Source organism: Budorcas taxicolor, chromosome 17 (assembly GCF_023091745.1).
Source record: "Budorcas taxicolor isolate Tak-1 chromosome 17, Takin1.1, whole genome shotgun sequence".
Taxonomy (NCBI): Eukaryota; Metazoa; Chordata; class Mammalia; order Artiodactyla; family Bovidae; genus Budorcas; species Budorcas taxicolor.
The window spans coordinates 35829124-35845380 of record NC_068926.1 but is presented as its reverse complement, the minus strand read 5'-3'; the positions used below and the strand labels follow the sequence as shown (position 1 = coordinate 35845380).

The following is a 16257-nucleotide window of genomic DNA, read 5'->3' as shown; positions in this document are numbered from 1 at the left end:
CCCTGGAGAAGGAAATGGCAACCCACTCCAGTATTCTTGCCTGAAAAATCCCATGGACAGATGAGCCTAGCAAGCTACAGTCCAGAGGGTTGCAAAGAGTCAGACATGACTGAGCAACTAAGCACATCGCTTATGAGCATTTCTTTATTTATCAATGTCAAGTATATTGCACAAGCATGAATTGTGACCCTAACAAGTACATGTAAGATGTGAATACAGAGGAAATCCCCATGATCTGAAGGCAATTAGAGAAAGGAAGGAAGGGCATTAAGATCTGAAATGATCTTTGTAAATGAACTCAGTAACATTAATGAAAATTTGCATAGTGTTTTCATAAAACATTCCAAAGCATATTCATTTTTATCACCTTCACAACTCTGAAAAGAGACAGCTGTTACTGTTATCCCTGAGTTAACGGTGAGGAGGTTGAAGAAACATTCAACAACTTGGGCAGACTCATGAAGCCAATAAGTGGGAGAGACATTTAAGAACAATTTTTTGACTATAGACCCTTGTTCTCTCTGTATGGTCATGCTGTTGTTAAAGATGGTTAGCATTTTCCTTAACACAGAGGTTACCAAAGAGTGTGTTTATTTTAGAACAGTGACAGTGAAGTCGCTCAGTCGTGTCTGACTCTTTGCGACCCCATAGACTGTAGCCTACCAGGCTGCTCTGTCCATGGAATTTTCCAGGCAATAGTACTGGAGTGGGTTGCCATTTTCTTCTCCATTATTTTAGAAGGGATGAATGCTTTGAGTAAAAGTGCAGAACCAAACATGTTTATGAGGGAAAAACATGAGGAAAAACAACTTGATGAGTGATAAATTTTGTATTGTGTAGTTGATTAATCCCAGAGATGACGTTTGGGCACCTCCTGAGTGCTGACCATTGTGTTAAAGCTAGTGATGATGCAGTCAGCATAGTTAGGTATGTTAGTGTGTAGAAATAAAGTTTTAGAAGTAAGCATAGATACTGTAAGATACGATGAACTACTGGGATTGCTTGTTAAAAGAAATAAAATGTATTTAAAAGAAAGTAAAATTAAGTGGAATTTTCCTTTCTCTAGTCTCAGTTCAGTTTAGTCGCTCAGTCGTGTCTGACTGTTTGCGACCCCATGAATCGCAGCACGCCAGGCCTCCCTGTCACTCACCAACTCCCGGAGTTCACTCAGATTCACATTCATCGAGTCAGTGATGCCATCCAGCCATCTCATCCTCTGTCGTCCCCTTCTCCTCCTGCCCCCAATCCCTCCCAACATCAAAGTCTTTTCCAATGAGTCAACTCTTCGCATGAGGTGGCCAGAGTATTGGAGTTTCAGTTTTAGCATCATTCCTTCCAAAGAAATCCCAGGGCTGATCTCCTTCAGAATGGACTGGTTGGATCTCCTTGCGGTCCAAGGGAGTCTCAAGAGTCTTCTCCAACACCACAGTTCAAAAGCATCAATTCTTCAGCGCTCAGCCTTCTTCACAGTCCAACTCTCACATGCATACATGACCACAGGAAAAACCATAGCCTTGACTAGACGGACCTTATTGGCCATATGCCTTTTATTGCTGATATAGTAAAACTCTGCATCTTATTAATATTAATTTTTATTGAAACTTAATATTAAATTATTTTGTCATTTTCCCAAGAGAAGATTTAATATATGTGTACAAGTTTCTGTACATTGCAGTTATTTTTAAAATGAGTTAATATAATATTTGACTTCTGATTTCTTTACTGAATCTAATATTTCTCCTTTAAAGATATCCTTTAAAATTCAAGGAAAATAACTTTAAATATATAATTAATTTTGCCTATTATTTTTCTTAGACTATCTTTAATAAGTGCTACCATTCATGTGCTATCTTGTGACAGTTTCTGTGCTAAAAGTTCACTTATTATCCCCTAAATTCTCACAATAAGTCTGTGCAGTTGTCCCCATTTTGTAAAAGAGAAGACCAATAGAATTTCAGTCATTTGTTCAAGATTATATAACTAGTAAAATGATAAGCCAGAATATAAACCCAGGACTATCTGGTTGTCAAGAGTTTGTGTTATAATAATGGTACTTGCTTCTATCAAATACACAAAGTTCTGCTTTTGTAGCACTGTATTATGTACTGAGTGTACAAAGATGAGCTTGACAATACAAAGATGAGCTTGACACCTTTAGGAGGATATGATTTATTGAAGAATGTGATTCCTGTGAGTATACAATACATGCAAATTATGTGAATGCCAGAAGGAAAAGCACTGTGATATCTTTGTATAGTACAAAGAGCTTTTGCCTGTTGGGTTTAAAGTATGAAAGGATATGCAGACAAAATATATGAACACAATTTTGAAAAGCAACAATTAAACCATCTGATGCAGCAGTACAGTAAATCAGCAGTCAGTATAGCTGACTGACTGTAATTCCAAGGCCAAGACTTTGTTTTGCTCACATTGTATTCCCAGGGTCTAGAACAGAGTGTACACACAGTAGACATTCTGTAGATATTTGTTTTGTGAATAAAGTGACATGAAAAAATATTCAACCCTCCTTGTAATTAAAATATTCAATTAAACTGATATCATTTTTCAGTTATCAGAAATCAAGCTGCAGCACCCTAGCTGCCATCAAAAAAAATAAAAATAGAAAGAGGTAGAAAGAAATATAATGCAGGAACAGGTACAGTGAAATAGATAGTTGACCATACATTTTTAATAACATAAATTGATCTACTACTTTTGGAAAGCAGTTTGTGATTTATTGTTCCTTAGTCACTCAGTCGGGTTCAACTCTTTGCGACGCTATGGACTGTAGCTCTCCAGGAGCCGCTGTCCACAGGATTTCCCAGGAAAGAATACTGGAGTGGGTTGACATTTCCTTCTCTAGGGGGTCTTCCTGGCCCAGGAATCAAACCTGTGTCTCCTGCATCTCCTGCATTGGCAGGTAGATTCTATACCACTGAGCCAGCTGTGGAGTCCTTGTGATTTATAATAACCTTAAAAAATTCATAAACTTTGACCTGGCAAATCTACTTTTGAAATCTATCCTGACAGAATAATTCTGAATATGTAAAATATCTTGTATGGAAATATATGCAATAACATATATCATCTACAATAAAAATTTGAAGAAAGTCTAAATATCCAAGTACAGTAAATGGTTAAATAAATCTTTGCAGATCTTTTTAATGAACTATCATTAAAATCTTTGTTACTGTCTATTAAATAACATGGCAAAATTTTGAGTTCAGTGACAAAAAGTAATACATAAAACATGTGCATCTAGGATACTGTAAAAATTTACATAGAGAAAAAACTAGAATGAGATATGTCCACAATATTAGATATTTGAGTAGCTGATTATCAGGTGATTTTCTTGCTCTTTTATCTTCTTAAGTTTCTTTAAAGATATAATAGGTATATGAAATACATTAAAAATTTTCTTATCTGTAACTGTGATTAGTAAGTGAGCATTTTTACTGTCAAACTGTTTGTTATTGTTGTGCTTCAGTTGCTAAGTCATTTCCAACTCTTTGCGAACCCATGAACTGCAGCACATCAGGGTTTTCTGTCCCTCACTATCTCCCTGACTTTACTTAAACTCACGTCCATTGAGTTAGTGATGCTATCCAACCATCTCATCCTTTGTCGCCTCCTTCTCCTCTTGCCCTCAGTCTTTCCCAGCATCAGGGTCTTTTCCAGTGAGTCAGCCCTTCGCATCAAGTGGTCAAAGTACTGGGGCTTCAGTTTCAGCATTAGATCTTCCAGTGAATATTCAGGATTAATTTCCTTTAGTATTGACTGGTTTGATCTCCTTGCTGTCCTAGGGACTCTCAAGAGTCTTCTCCAACACCACAGTTTGAAAGTTGTCAGTTCTTCAGCACTCAGCGTTCTTTATGGTTCAACCCTCACATCTGTACATGACTACTAGAAAAGCCATAGCTTTGACTATACTGACCTTTGTTAGCAAAGTAATGTCTCTGCTTTATAATACACTGTCTACGTTTGTCATAGCTATTTTTCAAAGGAGCAAGCATTTTTTAATTTAATGGCTGCAGTCACCATCTGGATTGATTTTGGAGCCCAAGAAAATGAAATCTGACACTGTTTCCACATTTTCCCCATCTGTTTGCCATGATGTTAGTTTTTTGAATGTTGAGTTTTGAGCCAGCTTTTTCACTCTACTCTCTCACCTTCATCACGAGGCTTTTTAGTTCCTCTTCACTTTCTGTTATTAAAGAGGTATCATCTGCATATACGAGGTTGTTGATAATTCTGCAATTTTAATTTAGCTCCATCTTAATCACCTTTTAATATTTTTGTATAAAAAATCTTTTTAGTTACAATTGAAAACATCATTTTTGATGTTAGAATATTTTTATCTTGTTTTCTGAATTTCAATTAATTGTACATTTTGTCTCCTACTTCAATTATTTTAGATTTAATTCAAGACTGGTCAAGTGATAGTGCACCAGACATTTTCTCATTTGTTCCATATACATGGAATTTTAAAATCATGTTTCATCAATTTGAAATGATTTGGGCAGCTAATCAGCACAACTGGATTGACTGTTCCACTAAACAACAGGAAAATGGTAGGTACTTTAAAAAAAATTAGGTTAAATATTCTGTTCATTAAGACAAATACCAACAAACAAAATTGGTGTTGATTTTGTAGTTTTAATAGATAATAGAATTGACCTTTTTTTGCATTGTCTTGTGAGGCTCTCAGAGAACTATTTCAGAATTCATATTGAACTAAGCAGTTAAGTTTAATTTTGTATGAGTATGTATTTAAGGCAGTTTTAATTTAATTTTTTTTTTTAGAAATTAAATTTCTTTTTCTCTTTTTTGCAGTGTACCTGGCAGCCTGTGGGGAAACATTAAACATTGATTTTTCTTTGCCTTTTACGGACTTTGTTCCAGCTACATGTAATACCAAGTTCTCTTTAAAAGTACGTATAATTGGATGCATTGTTTGTTCCACAGCTTTATTAGTAAGTTTGATTTCCCGGTGCTTATCTTTATTTTCTCCTGCCCATTCTGTTGCCAGCCTGCAGTATTTTGGCTTTCCTCAGCTGTTCACTAACTTTAGTGACACAAAATTGCTTCTGGTTTTTTTTTTTTTTTGGTAGTTAGTTGCAATATTCTGTCATTCCTGTAAATTCCCTAAGTTCACCTAAGAAGTTGGACAATAATTTGAAAGCATATGTGTACTCCAGTATTCACGGCAGCATTATTTACAGTAGCCAGGATATGGAAGCAACCTTAGTGCCCATTGACAGATGAATGAATGTGGATGAAGAAAATGTGGTATATGTACTCATTGGAGTATTACTTAGCCTTAAAAAAGAATGAGATCTTGCCATTTGTGACATAGATGACCTAGAATGGGTATTATGCATAGTGAAATAAGTCAGACAGAGAAAGACAAATACTGTATGTTTTCACTTATATTTGGAATCTAAAGAACAAAATGAATGAATAAAGCAGAAATAGACTCTCAGATACAAAAAACAAACTAGTGGTTACTAGAAGGGGGAGGGGTGAAATAGGTGAAGGAGATTAAAAGGTATAAATTACCAGTTATAAAATAAATAGATCTCAGAGATGTAATGTAGAGCACAGGGAATATAATCAGTATCTTGTCATAACTTTGTATAATGTATAATCCATAAAAACATTGAATCACTCTGTTGTACAACTAAAACGAGTATATTGAATAATATTGTAAGTAACTGTACTTCGGTTAAAAAGAAGTTGGCTGATGAAAAATAATTCCTCGAGTCAATTATTTTGTTAGCGCTCATTTCTAACCTCTGTGACTAATCTTTATTTTCTCTTAAGAATTTATTGTAGCTCTAATGTTTTACTGAGTCTGTGAGCTAGATTTTACTTTTTTTTGTACAGTTGACCCTTGAACAGTCTGGGGATTGGGGTGCTGACTCTCCCTCCCATCAAAAAATTCATGTGCAACTTAGAGTTGGTTCTCCTTAGATTCTCCATATCCTTGGTTCTTCTGTATCCAAGGTTCAGGATCTGCAGATTCAACCAACTGCAGAGCATATAGTAATGTAGTATTTACCATTGAAAAAAAATCCACGCATAAGTGGACTTGTGTATTCACACCTGTATTATTCAAAGATCAACAGTATTTCATTTCTAATTGTACCCTTGAATTCAGGGAATACACAAGGACCTTTCTTCCTTTTATCTAAAAGCCAGCTCTGAGGAGTTCAAAATTCATGGTACATCTAATTTTAAGGTATATACAATCAACAGTAGTTGTAGTATTGATGGAGGTTATGGTGGTAAAAAATAAAAGCAATAGTATGAGCAGCCAGTACTTTTTAACATCTTCTTAGTGCCAGACACTATTCCAATTGCTTTATGTGTAGTAATTCATTTAATTCTCAGAACAACCTTCTTAAAGTAGTTGTTATGAACATTTGGGCTTCCCTGGTGGCTCAGAGGTTAAAGCATCTGCCTCTAATGTGGGAGACCTGGGTTTGATCCTTGGGTCAGGAAGATCCCCTGGAGAAGGAAATGGCAACCTACTCCAGTATTCTTGCCTTGGGAATCCCATAGACGGAGGAGCCTGGTGGGCTACAGTCCATGGGGTCGCAAAGAGTCGGACACGACTGAGTGACTTCACTTTCACTTTCACTTTATGTATATTTATGGAATGGGAAACTGAGGAGGCAAGTTTATGTAACTTGTCATTAGCTAGTGAGTGGCTAAGTTGGAATTTGGGCCCAGGCAGTAAGGCTTACTGTGGTGCCTGTTAAGAAACCAGGCATCAAGATGAGCAAAGATTAGGGCACCTGTCCGTCTAGTCAAGGCTATGGTTTTTCCTGTGGTCATGTATGGATATGAGAGTTGGACTGTGAAGAAGGCTGAGCGCTGAAGAATTGATGCTTTTGAACTGTGGTGTTGGAGAAGACTCTTGAGACTCCCTTGGACTGCAAGGAGATCTAACCAGTCCATTCTGAAGGAGATCAGCCCTGGGATTTCTTGGAAGGAATGATGCTAAAGCTGAAACTCCAGTACTTTGGCCACCTCATGCGAAGAGTTGACTCATTGGAAAAGACTTTGATGTTGGGAGGGATTGGGGGCAGGAGAAGAAGGGAACGACAGAGGATGAGATGGCTGGATGGCATCACTGACACGATGGATGCGAGTCTTGAGTGAACTCCGGGAGTTGGTGATGGACAGGGAGGCCTGGCTTGCTGCGATTCGTGGGGTCACACAGTTGGACACGACTGAGCGACTGAACTGAACTGAAGGGAAAAAAGTGAAAGATCCTTTGATATACTTCTTAAAAGCCAGTTGAGGAACCAAGACTTTCTAAATATAGACAATCATATTTTTAAAATTAATGAAAATATTCAACATATTCTATCTGAGCTCATATTAGATAATTTTAGTTTTTTTAATTGAATTATATGTGAAATATCCAAGGAAACCTTCTTACTGTTCTCTAAAAGTTTTGCAGTTTGTTTCCCTGATTTTTTTCTTGACTTTCTAAGCAGAATTTCAGATAATGTAAAATCTTATTCCAGTTACTTAACTGACTATTCAGTGTAAATTTGCAATTTCAGATTTACTTTTACTGAATTTATTCTCAAGCGTATTATAGATAGACTTGCTTGTAAATAGTATTCTAGCAAACTTCTGTACCTGTTTTAATACCTTGGATTATTATAAATTGTTTTCTAGGGTGAAGATGTTGACCTTCATTTGTTTCTACCAGATTGCCACCCTAGTAAATACTCATTATTTATGCTGGTAAAGAATTGCCATGCCAATAAAATGACTCATGATACTGGTATTCCTGCTGAATGTCAGAGTGGCCAGAAAACAGTCAAACCAAAATGGCGGAACATCACTCAAGAAAAGTAAGTATTTAATATTAGCAATTTAAGTATTTTGTGTTAATGTGGAAAAATTACACTTTCAGTCCTTTCAGAGAATAACAGTGGAATTCATTTATATGTAACTGGTGTTTAAATACAATTAAAGGAATAAGTACCTGACTAGAAACTTTATTTTTTACTCTTCAAAGGGCTGGTTGGGTTGAATGCTGGACTGTCCCAAGTGTCATGCTTACAATTGATTATACATGGCATCCAATTTATCCACAAAAAGCAGATGAACAGCTGAAACAGTCATGTAAGTGTTTCTGTATAATCAGTATCTTAAAATATCAAAATTGATAAACATCAGGGATACAAAGAAGAAATTAAAACTTTGTGGAAATGTATCTATTCTTTTGACATAATTATGCTTTTTAAGATTTTTGGTATAACTTTCTTTGGGCATTTGCTATCAATACTAGGCCAAGCTGTTCCTTGGTTTACTTTATCTCATTTAATCCTTAAAGCAACTCTGTGAAATAGATATTATAATATTATTGTCATTGTAGAGTTGAGGAAATATGCTCAGAGAAAGGAATAATTTTCTCAAGGTCTGGTGGGCAGAGCTGGAGTATGAAATCAGGTATATGTACATCTGTAGATTTAGAGTGCTTGATTTTGTAAAATATTAGTTTCTTTAATGCATTTCGACGGCTGTCATATTATTTATAGTTTCCCTGAGGCTTAAGTGCAGCTTTATTTGGGTTCAAAGTGGAATTAGAATCTAGTGAAAATATTTTCTTTGTATTTTTCCAGTGAGTTAAATATTAAAGAATAGTTTTTGTAACTTTTTTATATATAGATCTGGATAATGCCACAGTGCATTTGTATAGCTGTTTATGTGAAACTAACTTTATAGTTTAATGTCCAAGTATAGTTAGAGCCTAGTTCTGACCCATCTTTACTGTATATTGCCAGAACTTGATGATAATATTGCCTTTGTTAATGAAAACTTTTTATTGATTCTTTGTAGTAATAATAATAATAAGCAAAGACTTATTTGGAGCTCTTTCTGGATTTGTGTATTTTTATATGTATTTCAATGAAGTCTATTCTTTATTGCATTTTTAATTATTAGTCTTTTAGTTTTGTTTTCGTTATATACTGGAGACATTTTATTAGTGTTAGTTAATTTCATATTTACAAAATAGAATTTTTTAGTGAATAGTTCCTTGAACTTTTAAGAGATCCTTTTCCCCCTTTCCACTCAAACATTATTCTTTTTTTCCCCTCAATTAATTCCAGTGTCAGAAATGGAAGAAACAATGCTATCTGTGTTAAGGCCATCTCAGAAAACAGACAGAGTTGTTTCTTCTCCCTCTACTTCTTCACGCCCTCCTATTGATCCCTCAGAACTTCCACCTGATAAACTTCATGTAGAAATGGAACTTTCTCCAGATTCTCAGATAACTCTCTATGGACCTCTATTAAATGCCTTTCTGTGTATTAAGGTAAGATTTTTAAAAGAATGTCCATATTTTTAAATGTAGGAAAAGCAGTTAACTATCTAACTGATATTGAGACCATTTCAAATGGCCAGTTTTATGATTTAAAGCATTTAGGATATATTATATGTTGACTGAACTTGTGTTGTTAGGCTCAATTATAAAATTATTTGTTAAATATAGTCTTTAAAACTCTTCATTTAGCATTTTTTTGTGCTAGTTGCTAGAGATAAATGATATAGCATCTGTTGCTAAGAAGATAGGCTAGAGGATTATAGCAGGATAGATATGTACATGGACAATTTTAACACATTGTAATTAATGTGGCAGAGAAGTATAAAAGAACTTTGTTATCTGAGGATATGTACCAGAAAAGGCTACTTCAAGTGAGTTCATTAAAAACCAACAATTTTACTTCATGGTAAATAATAAGCAAAGAGTTATTTGGAGCTCCATCTTGAGTTCAGTTCAGTTAAGTCTCTCAGTCATGTCCGACCCTTTGTGACCCCATGAATCGCAGCACGCCAGGCCTCCCTGTCCATCACCAACTTCCGGAGTTCACCCAAACTCATGTCCATTGAGTCGCTGATGCCATTCAGCCATCTCATCCTCTGTCATCACCTTCTCCTTCTGCCTCCAATCCCTCCCAACATCAGAGTCTTTTCCAATGAGTCAACTGTTCGCCTGAGGTGGCCAAAATATTGGAGTTTCAGCTTTAGCATCATTCCGTCCAAAGAACACCCAGGACTGATCTCCTTGAGGATGGACTGGTGGGATCTCCTTGCAGTCCAAGGGACTCTCAAGAGTCTTCTCCAACACCACAGTTCAAAAGCATTAATTCTTCGGCACTCAGCTTTTTTCACAGTCCAACTTTCACATTCATACATGCCGGGAAAACCATAGCCTTGACTAGATGGACCTTTGTTGACAAAGTAATGTCTCTGATTTTTAATATGTTGTCTAGGTTGGTCATAACTTTCCTTCCAAGGAGTAAGTGTCTTTTAATTTCATGGCTGCAGTCACCATCTGCAGTGATTTTGGAGCCCCAAAAAATAGTCTGACACTGTTTCTACTGTTTCCCCATCTATTTCCCATGAAGTGATGGGACCAGAAGCCATGATCTTTGTTTTCTGAATGTTGAGCTTTAAGCCAACTTTTTCACTCTACTTTTTCACTTTCATCAAGAGGCTTTTTAGTTCCTCTTCACTTTCTGCCATAAGGGTGGTGTCATCTGCATATCTGAGGTGATTGATATTTCTCCCGGCAATCTTGATTCCAGCTCGTGCTTCTTCCAGCCCAGCATTTCTCATGATGTACTCTGCATAGAAGTTAAATAAGCAGGGTGACAATATACAGCCTTCATGTACTCCTTTTCCTATTTGGAACCAGTCTGTTGTTCCATGTCCCATTCTAAGTGTTGCTTCCTGACCTGCAAATATGTTTCTCAAGAGGCAGGTCAGGTGGTCTGGTATTCCATCTCTCTCAGAATTTTCCACAGTGTATTGTGATCCACACAGTCAAAGGCTTTGGCATAGTCAATAAAGCAGACATAGATGTTTTTCTGGAACTCTCTTGCTTTTTCGATGATCCAGCAGATGTTGGCAATTTGATCTCTGGTTCATCTGCCTTTTCTAAAACCAGCTTGAACATCTGGAAGTTCATGGTTCACTTATTGCTGAAGCCTGCGTTGGAAAATTTTGAGCAATCCTTTACTAGTGTGTGAGATGAGTGCAGGTATGCAGTAGTTTGAGCATTGTTTGGCATTGCCTTTCTTTGGGATTGGAATGAAAACTGACCTTTTCCAGTCCTGTGGTCACTGCTGAGTTTTCCAAATTTGCTGGCCTATTTAGTGCAGCACATTCACAGCATCATCTTTCAGGATTTGAAATAGCTCAACTGGAATTCTGTCAACTCCGCTAGCTTTGTTCGTAGTGATGCTTTCTAAGACCCACTTGACTTCACATTCCAGGATGTCTGGTTCTAGGTGAGTGATCACACCATTGTGATTATTTTGGTCATGAAGGTCTTTTTTGTACAGTTCTTCTGTGTATTCTTGCCACCTCTTCTTAATATCTTCTGCTTCTGTTAGGTCCATACCATTTCTGTCCTTTATCGAGCCCATCTTGCATGAAATGTTTCTTGGTATCTCTAATTTTCTTGAAGAGATCTCTAGTCTTTCCCATTCTGTTGTTTTCCTCTATTTCTTTGCATTGATCACTGAGGAAGGCTTTCTTATCTCTCCTTGCTATTCTTTGGAACTCTGCATTCAGAGATGCTTATATCTTTCCTTTTCTCCTTTGCTTTTCACTTCTCTTCTTTTCACAGCTATATGTAACGCCTCCCCAGATAGCCATTTTGCTCTTTTCCATTTCTTTTCCATGGTGATGGTCTTTATCCCTATCTCCTGTACAGTGTCACGAACCTCCGTCCATAGTTCTTCAGGCACCTTATCTATCAGATCTAATACCTTAAATCTATTTCTCACTTCTTCTGTATAATCATAAGGAATTTGATATAGGTCATACTTGAATGGTCTAGTGGTTTTCCCTACTTTCTTCAATTTAAGTCTGAATTTGGCAATAAAGGAGTTCATGATCTGAGCCACAGTCAGCTCCTGGTCTTGTTTTTTCTGACTGTATGGAGCTTCTTTGACTGCAAAGAATATAATCAATCTGATTTTGGTATTGACCATCTGATGATGTCCATGTGTAGAGTCTTCTCTTGTGTTGTTGGAAGAGGGTGTTTGCTATGGCCTGTGTGTTCTCTTGGCAAAACTCTATTAGTCTTTGCCCTGCTTCATTCCATATTTCAAGGCCAAATTTGCCTGTTACCCCAGGTATGTCTTGACTTCCTACTTTTGCATTCCAGTCCCCTATAATGAAGAGGACATCTTTCTTGGGTGTTAGTTCTACAAAGTCTTGTAGGTATTCCTAGAACTGTTCAACTTTAGCTTCAGCTTTACTGGTCAGGGTATAGACTTAAATTACTGTGATACTGAATGGTTTTCCTTGGAAACGAACAGAGATCATTCTGTTGTTTTTGAGATTGCATCCAAGTACTGGATTTTGGACTCTTTTGTTGACTATGATGGCTACTCCATTTCTTCTAAGGGATTCCTGCCCACAATAGTAGATGTAATGGTCATCTGAGTTAAATTCACCCATTCCAGTCCATTTTAGTTCACTGATGCCTAGAATATCGACATTCACTCTTGCCATCTCCTGTTTGACCACTTCCAGTTTGTCTTGATTCATGGACCTAACATTCCAGGTTCCTATGCAGTATTGCTCTTTACAGCAATATTTAGCTCTATCTTGAAAATTGAAGCAAATATTTGAAAATGAAATCATTTCAGAGTGGGACAGATTTAGGCTCTGAAGAAATATGCACTGCTTCTTTGAGCAAAGACCAAATCAGGTGTTGATTCATTTTGATAATTTTTCCAATGAAATGTATAATATGATTGTATAGTATGACAGTACTTTAGGGTCTCTGTAGCATGTTTATGGATAGAAACTATTTTAAGAAAAATATTTGATCATTTATTCAGTTTTCTATACTTTGCTTTTATTCTTTTGATACTCAAATCATGCTTTCAACAATGCCCCAACAAAACATCACTAGGTTTTGTTGATTTACTCTTTTTTATAGGTAACTTCCCTAAGCCATCCAGATTTTCACTTATAACTAATATTTTATCTGTGATTTGAGCAGTTATTCAGAATCACATTCAGCTACTTCATGAAATTTTTCATTTTTCCAGGATTTTGAAAATTCACTTTGCTTTAGATTTTCATTGTACTCTTGGATAGCTACTCCATCTGATAATCAAAGAGAGAAGAATTGACCAAATTTTACCAGCCATGAGCAGTAGAGTTAGTTGTGGCATGGGTGTTTGTGTGAATCTGACTTTATCATTGCTTACTTGTTTGCTTCCTTTTGTAATTTCACAGTTGCAGAGGTTTGGATATTGAAGACTTAACTAACAAGGAATCCTTTAATGTACAGTAACAGGAAAAATTAATTCTGGAAAGGTCTAGGATGATCAAGGTTGGCCTGGGATGGACACTCCAGATTGATTAACAAAGGTTCTCTTAAAGAAGTGCTAGCTGAATAAATTTTGAAATTTTTTAAAGTCTCAATATTTGATTTCCTATATTTATTAAAACTGCCATAGAGCATCAGATGATGCAATCTAAGGTAAAAGATGCAAGGGGAAATGTGTTTAATATTTTTGGAAAGCTGTGGTTTCTGTTTGCCTTTTCTTTCCCTAAGGTTTTAGAGATTCTTGAAGGAATAAAGGAGTAGTTCTTCAGATGCAAAGGGAGGAAACACCCACAAACACAGATTTTTTTTCTCTCGTGACCATTTTGTAGCCTAAAATATTCTACAAATATTTCTCTCAGTATCTTATTTTCTTGGTATTACATGTGAATATCTATAAAGGATCTAAAATTAAAGAGGCTGAATTTTATTTTAATTTAAATAGAAGCAATGATTTAGTTAGCAGGTGTAGGTGGTTGTATTGATACAATATCAGTTTTGAATACTGCCAGAGAAGTATTAACTGTTTTTGCATTCAGTTCAGTTCAGTTGCTCAGCCGTGTCCGACTCTTTGCGACCCCATGAATTGAGGCACACCAGGCCTCCCTGTCCATGACCAACTCCCAAGTTCACTCAGACTCATGTCCATCGGTTCGGTGATGCCATCCAGCCATCTCATCCTCGGTCGTCCCCTTCTCCTCCTGCCCCCAATCCCTCCCAGCATCAGAGTCTTTTCCAATGAGTCAACTCTTCACATGAGGTGGCCAAAGTACTGGAGTTTCAGCTTTAGCATCAGTCCTTCCAATGAACACCCAGGACTGATCTCCTTTAGAAGGGACTGGTTGGATATCCTTGTAGTCCAAGGGACTCTCAAGAGTCTTCTCCAACACCACAGTTCAAAAGCATCAATTCTTTGGCGCTCAGCTTTCTTCACAGTCCACCTTTTACATACATCCATGACCACTGGAAAAACCATAGCCTTGACTAAACGGACCTTTGTTGACAAAATAATGTCTCTGCTTTTTAATATGCTATCTGCTATCTAGGTTGGTCATAACTTTTCTTCCAAGGAGTAAGCGTCTTTAATTTCATGGCTGCAACCACCATCTGCAGTGATTTTGGAGCCCCCCAAAATAAAGTCTGACACTGTTTCTACTGTTTCCCCATCTATTTCCCATGAAGTGATGGGACCAGATGCCATGATCTTTGTTTTCTGAATGTTGAGCTTGAAGCCAACTTTTCACTCTCCTCTTTCCCTTTCATCAAGAGGCTTTTTAGTTCCTCTTCACTTTCTGCCATAAAGGTGATGTCATCTGCATATCTGAGGTGATTGACATTTCTCCTGGCAATCTTGATTCCAGCTTGTGTTTCTTCCAGTCCAGTGTTTCTCATGATGTACTCTGCATATAAGTTCAATAAGCAGGGTGACAATATACAGCCTTGACGTACTCCTTTTCCTATTTGGAACCAGTTTGTTGTTCCGTGTCCAGTTTTAACTGTTTTTGCATTACCATATGTATATTGAACCTCAGTTGTTTTAACTAAAAAATTCCATAGTAGTACATAAACAAAAATAAGAACAAAGAGCATAAAGAAAGATATGCCTTTACTTTAAATTACTTTGTAAATTCTATGTTACCTATGTTAGTAGTTTATTAAGTTTTGATGCAGACTCTGCATTATAGATTTTATAGCAACTTTTTATTCGTGTCAAAATTACTTTAAAATTAGTATTCACATTCAGCATGTTAATTCAGAACTTTTGTGAAATATCTACTGAAACAAATTAAAAATTTTTAAGTTTTGACACATTTTATAAAATAATTTATAATCCAGTGAACTCTCTGCTTCCATTTATTAAGAATATATAAATCATAGCTGTTTTTTGTTTTTGCCTTAGTGTCATGCTGACTTGGAGTTGTTACCTATCTTAAATGTCTCTATTACTTTTTTTTTTTCCTCTTTAGTTTTAACTTATGTTTTATTTAGTATCAGTGTTAGAACTTGAAAGCTTTTTGGGTGTTTTATCTTGTTTTCATTTTAGGAAATAGACTAATACTCTATAATAGGATAAGGAAATGCTTAGTTTATAAATTTCAGGCTCTAAGGTGAAACATTATTGTTACATATCTCTTGATAGCAATTTATTCTTACTATTTATAGGAAAACTACTTTGGGGAAGATGACATGTACATGGATTTTGAAGAGGTTATTTCAAGTCCTGTTCTGTCCCTGTCAACATCATCCAGTTCTGGATGGACTGCTGTTGGGATGGAAAATGACAAAAAAGAAAATGAAAGTTCAGCAAAGTCAATTCATCCACTTACCTTGCGTCCTTGGGATATTACTGTACTTGTTAATTTGTACAAAGTTCATGGACGTCTTCCTGTTGTAAGTGTTTGCATATCAAAACAGTTGAGTCTATTATGAAGTCCACCTAGCATAGGAAGTGATGTAGTGTGTGCACATACTTACATAAAATAATTCAGATTCAAAACTGTTCTGTATTTATCCTTTTATCTTTATAAAGCTAGTGTATTATTTTCTTCATAATCACTTGATCATTGACAATTTTTCTGTTTCTCTTCTTTCACTTTAGCTCCTTCTTTGCTGTTCTGTATAACTTTAGAATATTTTGTCATATTGTTGAATTGCTAGATTTACAGTTAGCCTGATGGATATCATAGGACTTTACACTTAGTCTTTTTCTCTGACTCTAGACCACTTTGGGACCTTTTGGTGGAACTATACAAAATCATGATTCAGGCTTGACCTTTGAGGTTGAATTGTGTCACGGGTTTGGATTCTCCATAGTATCGTGGTTTACTCTAAAGATGACCCTTGGGCATGTTGGGGCTGACTTGAAATGAAATTAT

General features: G+C 36.3%; 1 protein-coding gene across 1 annotated transcript in view; it reads left to right on the top strand.

The window, feature by feature from the left end:
- BLTP1 (bridge-like lipid transfer protein family member 1) overlaps positions 1 to 16257 on the top strand; it is a 186021-nt gene that overhangs the window by 37437 nt on the left and 132327 nt on the right. Inside the window, exons 14-19 of the mRNA XM_052654644.1 lie at positions 4416 to 4571; positions 4834 to 4931; positions 7696 to 7874; positions 8042 to 8148; positions 9138 to 9343; positions 15545 to 15772. Coding sequence (XP_052510604.1) covers positions 4416 to 4571; positions 4834 to 4931; positions 7696 to 7874; positions 8042 to 8148; positions 9138 to 9343; positions 15545 to 15772 — 974 coding nt within the window. The remainder of the gene's footprint in view (positions 1 to 4415; positions 4572 to 4833; positions 4932 to 7695; positions 7875 to 8041; positions 8149 to 9137; positions 9344 to 15544; positions 15773 to 16257) is intronic.